Source organism: Pholis gunnellus (assembly GCF_910591455.1).
Source record: "Pholis gunnellus genome assembly, chromosome: 5".
NCBI lineage: Eukaryota > Metazoa > Chordata > Actinopteri > Perciformes > Pholidae > Pholis > Pholis gunnellus.
The window spans coordinates 3,170,428-3,182,831 of NC_136531.1; the positions used below are offsets into that span (position 1 = coordinate 3,170,428).

General features: G+C 39.9%; 1 protein-coding gene across 1 annotated transcript; it reads right to left on the reverse strand.

Annotated features, from left to right (window-relative positions):
• Positions 1-115: 115 nt before the first annotated feature.
• LOC306695652 (uncharacterized protein) lies at positions 116-11,626 on the reverse strand. Its single transcript, XM_079158954.1, has 5 exons — positions 11,487-11,626; positions 8,986-9,037; positions 8,739-8,853; positions 7,994-8,163; positions 116-7,896 (listed from the first exon to the last, which is right to left on the reverse strand). Exons 2-5 carry the CDS (start codon positions 8,986-8,988, stop codon positions 889-891), a joined length of 7,296 nt encoding a protein of 2,431 aa, XP_079015080.1. The 5' UTR covers positions 8,989-9,037; positions 11,487-11,626; the 3' UTR covers positions 116-888.
• Between the last annotated feature and the right edge of the window lie 778 nt (positions 11,627-12,404).

Consider the following 12,404-nt stretch of genomic DNA (forward strand, 5'->3'; position numbering starts at 1 on the left):
CTCTGCAACATTAAAGTGATGAACACAATAATCCAATGATGTAATGTATATGTTCCTGACGTGGGCCATCCTGTATAATGAGTACTTGAAAATATGAATCAGGAAACAAATAATATACAATTCTTTTGTGTTTATTATTTCATACAAAATATTAAAATGACATATGCTGCGCCCATAATAACCCATTTTAACAGCTTCATGGTCACCTCTAAAACAGCTGGTCAGGTTGTAAAGTTTAGAATATATAGTCAACTCAAATAATGTAATTATCATTATAATATTGCTTTAAAATGTTGACGCAAAACTCTGTTGAAGCACAAATGGTTATAAAAAAAATATTTAAACTCAGCTATATACTGTATATCTCCAATGAATATAAAATGAATTGAGTTTCAAAATGATAGACATACCGTATAATATAAACATATGCACAACTTTGGATATTTACATAGTTACATCTCCTGATCTTGTAATAGTACCCCCAAAAAAAGGTTATTACTCCTTGAGTAATAACATCAGCAGTAAGATGAAAAGAAAATTAGGAGATTGTTGGTGGCAAAACTTAACTTAAATGTAGATAGAAATAATACCTTCTTGTGAAATACAACAAAGTATGAATTACAAAATGTGGAAAAATAATGCATTTACATATAAAACAAGTGCTGCATCTTAAAGTAGGCTTCATCATTACGAAGCAACAAGATCGGCTTTATATACAAACAAACAAAAAAACTTAAATAAAGCAGAAAGTCAGTGACACATTTTAAAACTGCAGAAAGTCATCCAATAAACATACAACAGCGTAAGTCACAACATACAAACATAATATAAAAAGAACAATAAAAGAAACGTATGGTTCTGCTTATGGAAACATCAGTGCTTTAAAACCTACATGAGGTTGGACAACAAGAAAGTTCCTCCTTTTTGGTAACTTCTTGCTGGGACTTCAAGCTCCATGTTACGTGGACGAAAGTCAGGACCACCAAGCGTGTTATATTTGTTGATTGGCATTCTTTGATTTTGTGCTTGGTTGGGAAAAGCAGTGACGAAGTATCTGTCTGAACTGTCAGGGACTCTAATTCTTGGATCTTGAGATAAATGTGTCAAACGTGTGTTAGGCATCTGCTGCATTGATCTGTGGTGCCTTGAATACACATCAGTGCCAGCAGAAGGGATTCTATTGGTTCGTCTGGGGTCCCTCATGTCAATGTTAACACCTGACGGGGTGATCACCTGTCCATAGCCATGTGGTGCCTGGAAGTCTGGTTTTGAACCTCTTGATCTAAGCACATGATCCTTTCCTGTGAAATCATCAATGTTGAGATCTGGACGGTGGAAATCTACGTGGTGGCCGAAACCAGCATCCACCTGAGGGTAGCTGGACCTCACTGTGTGCGTAGTTGGATGTCTATCAGTGTGACGAAATCTGACATCTCCATCTACGTTCAGGTCGGGCATTCTCATGTTAACCCCTGAGATATCTGATCTGCGATTCCTATAAGAAGGTTCTCTGAAATTGGTTGAAAAATCATCAATGTTAAGGTCTGGAGATCTGAGATGCATCTGTGGATTCCGCATTGACACTTTTGGCATGTTTTGAGCAGTAACATGTGGACCTGTGAAATCCCCTCTCAACTGTTGTGGTTTCATATTCAGTTTTGGAGGAGAAAAATTCAGATTTGTTGGTCTCAGAGATCCACCAAAGTCAATATCAGACCCGAGCCCGTTAATATCTGGGCCTACCAACTGAGGCATCTTGAAGGAAGGGACTTTGAATTTTCTGTTGTCCAAATCATAACCAGTTTGAGGACCCTGGAAGTTTCCTGAGGGAACATTCATGTCAAAGTTTGGACTTCTCATTCCTCCTTTGACATTAGGGGCAGTAAAGTTCATGTCAGGTCGTCCTAAGTTACCATTTATCCCAAAATCAGGACGTTGAGCATTGAGGTCTAACTTGGGAGCTTTGAAACTGGTATCCGGCAAATGTAAATCTGGCATATTTAGACCATGGCCTTTCAGCTTAGGCCCTGAAAGATTCATATCTGGTAGTTTTGCCTTCGGTCCAGAGAGATTGAGGTCTGGTGTATTTACACTTGGCATTTTAAATTTTCCTTTTGGACCATTGAAATCTACATTTGGTATATTTAAATCAGGCCCCTGTAGGTCCCCATCTATGTCAACATTGGGGCCCTTTGGCATTCTGATCTTGGGCTTTTTGAAATTTATATCAGGCAAACCAATGTTGACATCTGGAGTGTCCATATCTAACTTGGGAGCTTGAAGGTCCATTTTCGGTAATCCAAATTTGGGGGCATCGATTCCACCTTTAAATTTTGGAGTTTTGAGATTAAAATCTGGAGTTTTAAAGTCTGACTTTAAATTCAAATTTGGTCCTTTTGGTAATTTGGCATTAAGATCAGGTGACTTGAAGTCAAAGTTTGGGCCATCTAACGTTGGACTAGAAAACCCCACATCAGGCAATTTCAAAGGCTTTTTTAATTTTCCAGATGGGCTGCCAAAACCAACATCTGGCATTTCAAAGTCACCTTTGGGCCCTTTAAGCTTGATGTTGGGTGCATTGATGTCGATGTCTGGGCCATCAAAGTTTCCATCAATCTCAGGTCCTTTTAGGTTTGGTAGATTAACTTCAGGCATTTTCAAATGTGGAATTTTGGGAGCTTTAAAGCCCATTTTAGGAAAGTCCAAGTCAGGGGCATCAATTCCGCCCTTTATCTTTGGAGCTTTAAGATCGACTTTAGGCATGTTTATGTCTGGAGCATTTAAACCACCACTGAGATTTGGACCAGATATATCTAGATCAGGTGTTTTGAGGCCCAGGTTAGGGCTATCAAACTTTGGACTAGAAAGTCCAAAACCAGGCATCTTAAAATTTGGCTTTTTGAATTTACCCGATGGACCAGAAATATCAAAATCTGGCATTCCAACATCAGCGTTAGGACCTTTGAGGTCGACATTGGGTGCATTTACATCAAAATCTGGGCCATCAAAGTTTCCGTCAATCTTAGGTCCTTTTAGGCTTGGGAAGTTAAATTTGGGCATTTTTAATTTGGGCATTTTAAATTTTGCTTTGGGTGAACCAATGTTAACATCTGGAGTGTTAACATCAAACTTGGGAGCTTTAAGGTCCATATTTGGAAAGTCCAAGTCAGGGGCATCAATTCCACCCTTTATCTTTGGAGCTTTCAGATCTGCGTTTATATCCATATTTGGTCCTTTTGGTAATGTACCTGAAAGATTGAATTTAGGCATTTTCAATTTGCCTGAGGGAGCTTTAACATCCCAGTCTGGAGAATGAAGCTCTGCCATTTTCATTTTACCTGATGGCATGCCTAAATTGAGCTTTGGGGTATTAAGGTCCAGTTTGGGGCTCTTAAGATCGACTTCAGGCATGTTTATGTCTGGAGCATTTAAACCACCACTGAGATTGGGACCAGATATATCTAGATCAGGTGTTTTGAGGCCCAGGTTAGGGCCATCAAACTTTGGACTAGAAAGCCCAAAATCAGGCAGCTTAAAATTTGGCTTTTTGAATTTACCCGATGGACCAGAAATATCAAAATCTGGCATTTCAACATCAGCGTTTGGACCTTTGAGGTTGACATTGGGTGCATTTACATCAAAATCTGGGCCATCAAAGTCTCCGTCAATTTCAGGTCCTTTTAGGCTTGGGAAGTTCATTTTGGGCATTTTCATTTTGGGCATTTTAAATTTTGCTTTGGGTGAACCAATGTTAACATCTGGAGTGTTAACATCAAACTTGGGAGCTTTAAGGTCCATATTTGGAAAGTCCAAGTCAGGGGCATCAAATCCACCCTTTATCTTTGGAGCTTTCAGATCTGCGTTTATATCCATATTTGGTCCTTTTGGTAATGTACCTGAAAGATTGAATTTAGGCATTTTCAATTTGCCTGAGGGAGCTTTAACATCCCAGTCTGGAGAATGAAGCTCTGGCATTTTCATTTTACCTGATGGCATGCCTAAATTGAGCTTTGGGGTATTAAGGTCCAGTTTGGGGCTCTTAAGATCGACTTCAGGCATGTTTATGTCTGGAGCATTTAAACCACCACTGAGATTGGGACCAGATATATCTAGATCAGGTGTTTTGAGGCCCAGGTTAGGGCCATCAAACTTTGGACTAGAAAGCCCAAAATCAGGCAGCTTAAAATTTGGCTTTTTGAATTTACCCGATGGACCAGAAATATCAAAATCTGGCATTCCAACATCAGCGTTTGGACCTTTGAGGTTGACATTGGGTGCATTTACATCAAAATCTGGGCCATCAAAGTCTCCGTCAATTTCAGGTCCTTTTAGGCTTGGGAAGTTCATTTTGGGCATTTTCATTTTGGGCATTTTAAATTTTGCTTTGGGTGAACCAATGTTAACATCTGGAGTGTTAACATCGAAGTTGGGAGCTTTAAGGTCCATATTTGGAAAGTCCAAGTCAGGGGCATCAATTCCACCCTTTATCTTTGGAGCTTTCAGATCCATATTTGGTCCTTTTGGTAATGTACCTGAAAGATTGAATTTAGGCATTTTCAATTTGCCTGAGGGAGCTTTAACATCCCAGTCTGGAGAATGAAGCTCTGGCATTTTCATTTTACCTGATGGCATGCCTAAATTGAGCTTTGGGGTATTAAGGTCCAGTTTGGGGCTCTTAAGATCGACTTCAGGCATGTTTATGTCTGGAGCATTTAAACCACCACTGAGATTGGGACCAGATATATCTAGATCAGGTGTTTTGAGGCCCAGGTTAGGGCCATCAAACTTTGGACTAGAAAGCCCAAAATCAGGCAGCTTAAAATTTGGCTTTTTGAATTTACCCGATGGACCAGAAATATCAAAATCTGGCATTCCAACATCAGCGTTTGGACCTTTGAGGTTGACATTGGGTGCATTTACATCAAAATCTGGGCCATCAAAGTCTCCGTCAATTTCAGGTCCTTTTAGGCTTGGGAAGTTCATTTTGGGCATTTTCATTTTGGGCATTTCAAATTTTGCTTTGGGTGAACCAATGTTAACATCTGGAGCGTTAACATCAAACTTGGGAGCTTTAAGGTCCATATTTGGAAAGTCCAAGTCAGGGGCATCAATTCCACCCTTTATCTTTGGAGCTTTCAGACTCAGATCTGGTGAATTCAGATCCGTGTTTATGTCCATATTTGGTCCTTTTGGTAATGTACCTGAAAGATTGAATTTAGGCATTTTCAATTTGCCTGAGGGAGCTTTAACATCCCAGTCTGGAGAATGAAGCTCTGGCATTTTCATTTTACCTGATGGCATGCCTAAATTGAGCTTTGGGGTATTAAGGTCCAGTTTGGGGCTCTTAAGGTCGACTTTAGGCATGTTTATGTCTGGAGCATTTAAACCACCACTGAGATTTGGACCAGATATATCTAGATCAGGTGTTTTGAGGCCCAGGTTAGGGCTATCAAACTTTGGACTAGAAAGTCCAAAACCAGGCATCTTAAAATTTGGCTTTTTGAAGTTACCCGATGGACCAGAAATATCAAAATCTGGCATTCCCACATCAGCGTTAGGACCTTTGAGGTTGACATTGGGTGCATTTACACTAACATCTGGGCCATCCAAGTTTCCATCAATCTTAGGGCCTTTTAGTTTTGGAAAACTAAATTTAGGCATCTTAAATTTGGGCTTTTTGAATTTTGCTTTGGGTGAACCAATGTTAACATCTGGAGTGTTAACATTGAACTTGGGAGCTCTAAGGTCCATGTTTGGTAAGTCCAAGTCAGGGGCATCAATTCCACCCTTTATCTTTGGAGCTTTCAGACTCAGATCTGGTGAATTCAGATCCGTGTTTATGTCCATATCTGGTCCTTTTGGTAATGTACCTGAAAGATTGAATTTAGGCATTTTCAGTTTACCCGAGGGAGCTTTAACATCCCAGTCTGGTGAATGAAGCTCTGGCATATTCAGTTTACCTGACGGCAAGCCCATGTTAAGCTTTGGTGTATTAAGGTCCAGTTTGGGGCTTTTGAGGTCAACCTTGGGCATGTTTATGTCTGGTGCATTTATTCCACCACTGAGTTTAGGGCCAGAAAAATTGAGATCAGGTGATTTGAGATCCAGGTTAGGGCCATCTATCTTTGGACCAGAAAGCCCAAAATCAGGCAGGTTAAATTTGGGCTTTTTGAATTTACCTGATGGACCAGATAGATCAAAATCTGGCATTCCCACATCTGCTTTAGGACCTTTAAGATTGACATTGGGTGCATCAACATTGATGTCTGGACCATTCAAATTGCCATGGATCTCAGGTCCTTTTAGGCTTGGAAGACTAAATTTTGGCATCTTTAATTTTGCGTTGGGTGAACCAATGTTGACATCTGGAGCATTCACATCAAACTTTGGAGCTTCAAAGTCCATGTTTGGTAAGTCCAAGTCAGGGGCATCAATTCCACCCTTAGGTAATATGCCTGAAAGGTTCAAATTTGGCATTTTAAATTTGCTTGAGGGAGCATCAATATGCATCTCAGGAGCATTCAAGCCAATATTTGGTTTCTTCATTGCTGGTACCTTGAATTTACCAGAGGGCATATCTAAGTTGACATCTGGGCCACTAAGATCTAGTTCGGGTTTTTTAAGGTCCATCTCAGGAAAATTCAAATCTGAGGAGCCAATAGCTCCTTTGAATTTGGGGGCTGAGAGATTAAGATCAGGAGTCCTTAGCTCACCTTCAAGCCCTTTAAGCTTTGGTCCTGACAGTCCAAAATCTGGCATTGTTAAACTGGGCATCTTTATTTTTCCTGACGGACTTCGAATATCAGCATCCGGCATGTTTAGCTTTGACCTTGGGCCTTTCAGATCAAGTGAAGGTGCATTAATGTCAAACTCTGGCTTAGACATGTCTACATTAAGACGACCTGATGGCAGATCTGGTCCATTTAGAGATGCAAAATCCAAGTCAGTTGAGGGTACTTTTATGTCAACATTTGGGTCTGCAATTCCAGCTTTGAGATTTGGTGCTGCCAACCGGACATCTGGTCCTTTTAAATCTCCATTAAAACCAGGAACTTCAAAGTTTGGCAAACCAAATTTGGGCATTTTAAACTTAGGAGCTTTGAATTTTCCAGATGGAACTTTAGTGTCAACCGATGGCATTTGGACTTTTCCTGACATGTCAATGTCCGGCCTATGTATATCAAGTTGTGATACATCAACGCCTGGCATTTCTAAGTCTAAATCAGTAGGTCTCCCAGACAGTCTGAGTTTAGGTGTCTCTACATAACCGGAAGGATTGTCCAGATTAAGATCTGGGTTTTTCAGTCTCTTGGAATACTTGAGACCGAGTTTACCCGAGGGACCATCTGGGGTTCCTACATCTGGTGTCTTGACCTCACCTTCTGAACCACTGAAAGAAGGTCCAGAGAGGCCCATGTCTGGCATTTTGAATTTTGGCATTTTGTATACATCAGTGTTTGGCAGTTGTATACCAGCTGTAGTGTTTGGACCCTCTGGTAACGTTCTGGACAAATGGAAGTCTGGAGCGTTAAACTGTGGATTTCTAGCATCGACTTTCAGTGTTGGTACCTGAGCTCCACTTAGAGCATTCCCATTCGACCCGAGACCCATAGGTGGAAGGTTCAGATTGCTGTCATATGTTAGTTCTCCAGCGTCATCAGATTGTGAATCAGCATCAATATCTGTGGTCAGAGTCTTGGTTTTCATAAGTCCAAAGTCAACTCCGAGGCGAGGCAACCCCATGTTGTTCTTTAGGTGGACCTTGGATGAGCCTGGTTCAGTTGGCTTGGCGGAAACCTCCTTGGTCACAATGCTCTCCATGGAACCGAGCAAGTCACGTTTCATAAACTTCCTGATTTTGGCATTGTAGAGTTTGTTGTAGGAATCATTCAGCATCTAGAAATATAACCACAAGTTGGTGATTGGAATGTAATTATAATTCCTTCTGTTTGGTTTGGTTTATTTGATTTGATAATATTTGTACTTCACATACCGTCTCAGGACTCTTGGAACACTCGTCCAAGTTTCCGAGGCTCTTGCTCAAGTTGTTCCTGGTGAGGACTCGGACCTTGTCATCAAACGGCTCCATCACCTTCAGTACTTTCAACACCTCAGCTTTTGAAAGTTGATCAAAATTTATTGTTGCCCCCAAAAGTTCATCCCCTGAAAAATAAAATTCAAGTGTGTGCATAAAACAAGGGTGCAGATCATAATGTATCACCTGAAGCATAGGATCCTAAACCTGGCACTAACAATGGCGGGGCAATGGATACTGAGTTTTAAATGCATCTTGAAACTCTGATTACACAGCATACAAACCTCCCAAACAAGTATTTAACATTTAAATGTCCTCAGAGAGCTATACTGTATTTCGATCATAATCTGCTAAACATAAATTTACACTGAGAAAATATGAAAAATATGATCCTATATGACTGAATAGTGATGTGACTGATTGTGTGAAGGTGTTCCTAGAATACCGTACACAATATTAAAGACAGCTTTCAAGAAGTAATAGTACTGTAAATTAAAAAACACAAACTACACTCCAATAATTACCATAAGACTCAACAAAAACTGCACATTTTAAGTGAGTATATTCTGCGCACTTAGTCTTAAGCGTATCGGGTTAACAATGTACAATGACTTCAACTGTTAAAAATCTAAAATCTAAGACACAAAACAGTCAAAAGCAATACGTGAAAAAAACAGCTTCAGTAGAAAGTCAAGGGACACACCTTCCCTCAGTCCCTGATTGGCTGAGTTGTTGATGCTGGAAACGACAAGCCCTCCCTCCTCTGATCGCTCCAATGTCAGGGCGTCGGACACACTTCTACCCCGGCGGTGTGACGGCTGCAAACACAGGCGTTCGATAAAGTGTTTAAAACAGAAGCTCGTATCAACAGGGTGAGCTTTTAACAGCAACACGCTCAGAAATGTAACAATTATTAACACAGAACTAAACAATATGTAGAAGTTTCGTACCATAAACAATAGATCTCTGTCAGTGGCGTTGAATCAACCCTTTAGAGTAAACCTATAGAGGAGAATAAAATGTTCATTAAACAGATTTACAGTCATTCTTGGACACTCGAGATACTGCATGTTTGTTACACGTTAAAGCTTCCATAACAAAACAGCAGGAACATGAATTGGCCTTCAATGAAACAGATGATCAAACAGCAGTGGTGAAGTGTAACGAAGTATATTTACTCCAGTACTGTACTTAAGTACAACTTTGTACGTTACTATGGTATTTCCAATTAATGCTAATTTATCCTTCTACTCAAATATTGCACTTTGTAACATTTTTACAGTATTGTTTTGATAACTTTGCACATTTCAACTAATAAAGTATGATCTATTTTTTAACTCCACCTTAACCAGCTGCAACAATCAAGTGATGAACACATTAATTCATCAAGAATTATAATCCAGATATATATACACACACGTTACTGAAATGAGCCATTTTGCATAATGAGTACTTGTACTTTTGGTTATGTAAGTATATGTTGATGCTCATACTTTTGTACTTTTACACTTAAGATGCACGACTTTTACTCGTAACAGGGTATTTTACACTAAGGTGGTATCAGAGAACTTCTTCCTCCTCCGTACAATAGTTTCACATCTCAAAGTAGTTTAAACCACTGAAGTAAAGGAAGACCAATTGGAAAGTTTCTGTATGACAATTTTTGTTAATCAATCAATGGCAGAAGGGAGAGGAAAAAACTGTGCAGCAATCTTGCTCTAACTTCTAACTCAGAAGCCCATTTTTCCAATCTACACTATGGCACCTGAATGCACCGCTCTGGCAGACTTCCGTCTCTTCACAGTTTTAAATGCATTTCCAAGCTGAGAACAAGAAATAACATTTGGGTGGGGCAAATCTACTGTGCCAACTAATCCATTCAATGTACGGGAAACACTGGTATCGTTCATTATATAACAGTCGCATGAATCAACAAACAGAAACTGCTTTTTAGAAAGCAATGTGTTTACAGCAGAAACAGAAAAGAGACATTTCATGAAATGCACATTGTTTCAAAGCTTTTTGGGTTACATTTGGAGTCATTAAAGTATGTTTTAATACGGTTTGTCTACATTTGACATCTTATCTCAGTGTATAAAGAGTTCATTTAGACTAAAATAAATATTGTGTACTATGAAATTCTCATTTAAGCAAATCTTCATTTTACTGAAGATTCAAAATAAATGAACTGCACAAAACAGTTTGACTGTATCGGTGGAAGAGTGACACCCGGGTCACTCCGCAGGTGCGTCTCGCAGGTATTTCGGTTGTTGCTTAAGAGGAACAAAACAGGAACAGGTTTATCGAGAGCGCTGCGAACAAGTGTTCTGTTGTTGGGCGTTTCCTTTTTTTTTTAAGCACACAAAGTTAAAAGAAAAAGAAAAAAGACAACACCCTCCACGTATAGAAGAAGACTGGCAGACATCCAGCAAATCCAGACACGCTATGTTCGATCAAGATCACGTGAAACGATGAGCTGGATGAATGAAGATATGCAGCAAACTGCAGTTTTAACTCCACACGTAAAAATAAAAAGTGTGTCACGGTCACGCGGGAAATGTAATCTATAAGTACGATTTCTCCACCATTCACACAGCATCAGTGTACCGTCATAGCAAAACATATTTAAGGACTAAATGAATAATCATCGCGGGATTATGTCAATATCAATGCGATATTTACGAAATAATTAAAAAGGACACGGCAGACGGTGATGCTCATCCCTTTTAAGGCGCATGAGCAGAATTTTAAGAAACATATGTTCTCCGGTGTTTAAGATGTCAAGCTGCTGTTAAAAGTCAACATTCATTCACACAAAATAACTTAACCACAAAATAAATGATGTCAACGAGATGAAAAGACACAATGTCAGTAATCAAACACAGAATATTAGACAGTAAACGTATTTATGTTCAGAACACTTTGTCAGTCGGTAGTTTTGTATCACGTGTTGTCGTCTGAACGGATTCTAAAAACCCAAAACCACTTCTACAAGACAAATGCCTCCTCACGTCCTGTGTGAAACCAGATTAATGACAACAGACGGCTCCAGAGGTCGTCTGAGCAGAGGAGGCAGCGGATTTACTACTTAAAAAGTTACATATTGTGCATTTTACAGGCAAGCCAAAGTGCATCTGCCTGCAGATATAAAGGGAAACTGTTCAGTCAGTAGGAGCTGATGCACAATAGAGATAGCGATCGATCAAAACACATTTTCTTTGCTGCATTAGCAACACTACATTCTGAGCCATCAGCACATTTGTGGTTCAGCAGCAGCAGAGGATGTGTAGTTAGTGATAATAAGAGGGTGCACACAGCAAGGTGACTCCAATGCCATCAACAATAACTTTATGTCAGTTATATTTTACATACTCACGCTTTTATGTGTTGTGCTTCTGCTCTGTGTGTTTTAAAATAAATAATAAAGGAAAAAGTGATCAAAGAGACTGACCTCAGGGTCCATCAGGCAGCTGGTTGGACCTCCGCGGTGTTGATGTTGCGTCGAAGAGTTTTCAGCGCAGAGTTACGAGTCCTGCTGTCTGCTCTGCAGGCTGTGACTGAGGAGAGCAGCTGCAGGCAGGTGGACCAATACCTCACCTGAAGCAGGCGAACAGGTTCCACCTCTGATATCCCGCCTCCATTAACTGTCAATATACACAAACACACACACACACGCACACACCCTCGTGCAAACACACCCTGACTACCACACGCCTGCGGCTCATATGCAGACAAAACACAAAAAAGTACAACTTGACCTGCTTTTCCTCATACGTCAACACATCTGTTCCCACAATATAAATACAGACACAGAAAACACAGACACACACACAAACACACTCTCTCTCACACACACACACAGTCACACACAGTCTCTCACTCTCACACACACAGTCACAGTCTCTCACACACACACACACACGCACGCACCATTTAATTACAAGTAAAAGTCTTTTAAGTAAAAGTACAAAAGAATGAAATCAAAATATACTTAAAGTACCAAAAGTAAAAGTGTTTATTATGCAGAATGGTTCATTTCGGATTAATATAAGTTCTATTATTGTATTATAATGAATGATGCGGCGAGTAAACACAGGGCTATTTGTAACTGCGTTGTTTACTGCTGGGCAGATAATACATTACTATTTATTATTGGATTCATATTTCGTATCACTAATGTGAAGCTGTGCAGAAACTGAAGCGCTCACATAAATGTAGTAAAAAAATACAATATTTTCCTCAGAATTACTGGAGCAGAAGTACAAAGTAGCATAAAAGGGAAGTACTCAAGTACCTTGAATTTGTACTTAGCAACATTCTACACACACACACACACACACACACACAGAGGAAAGGTAAGACAGAAAAA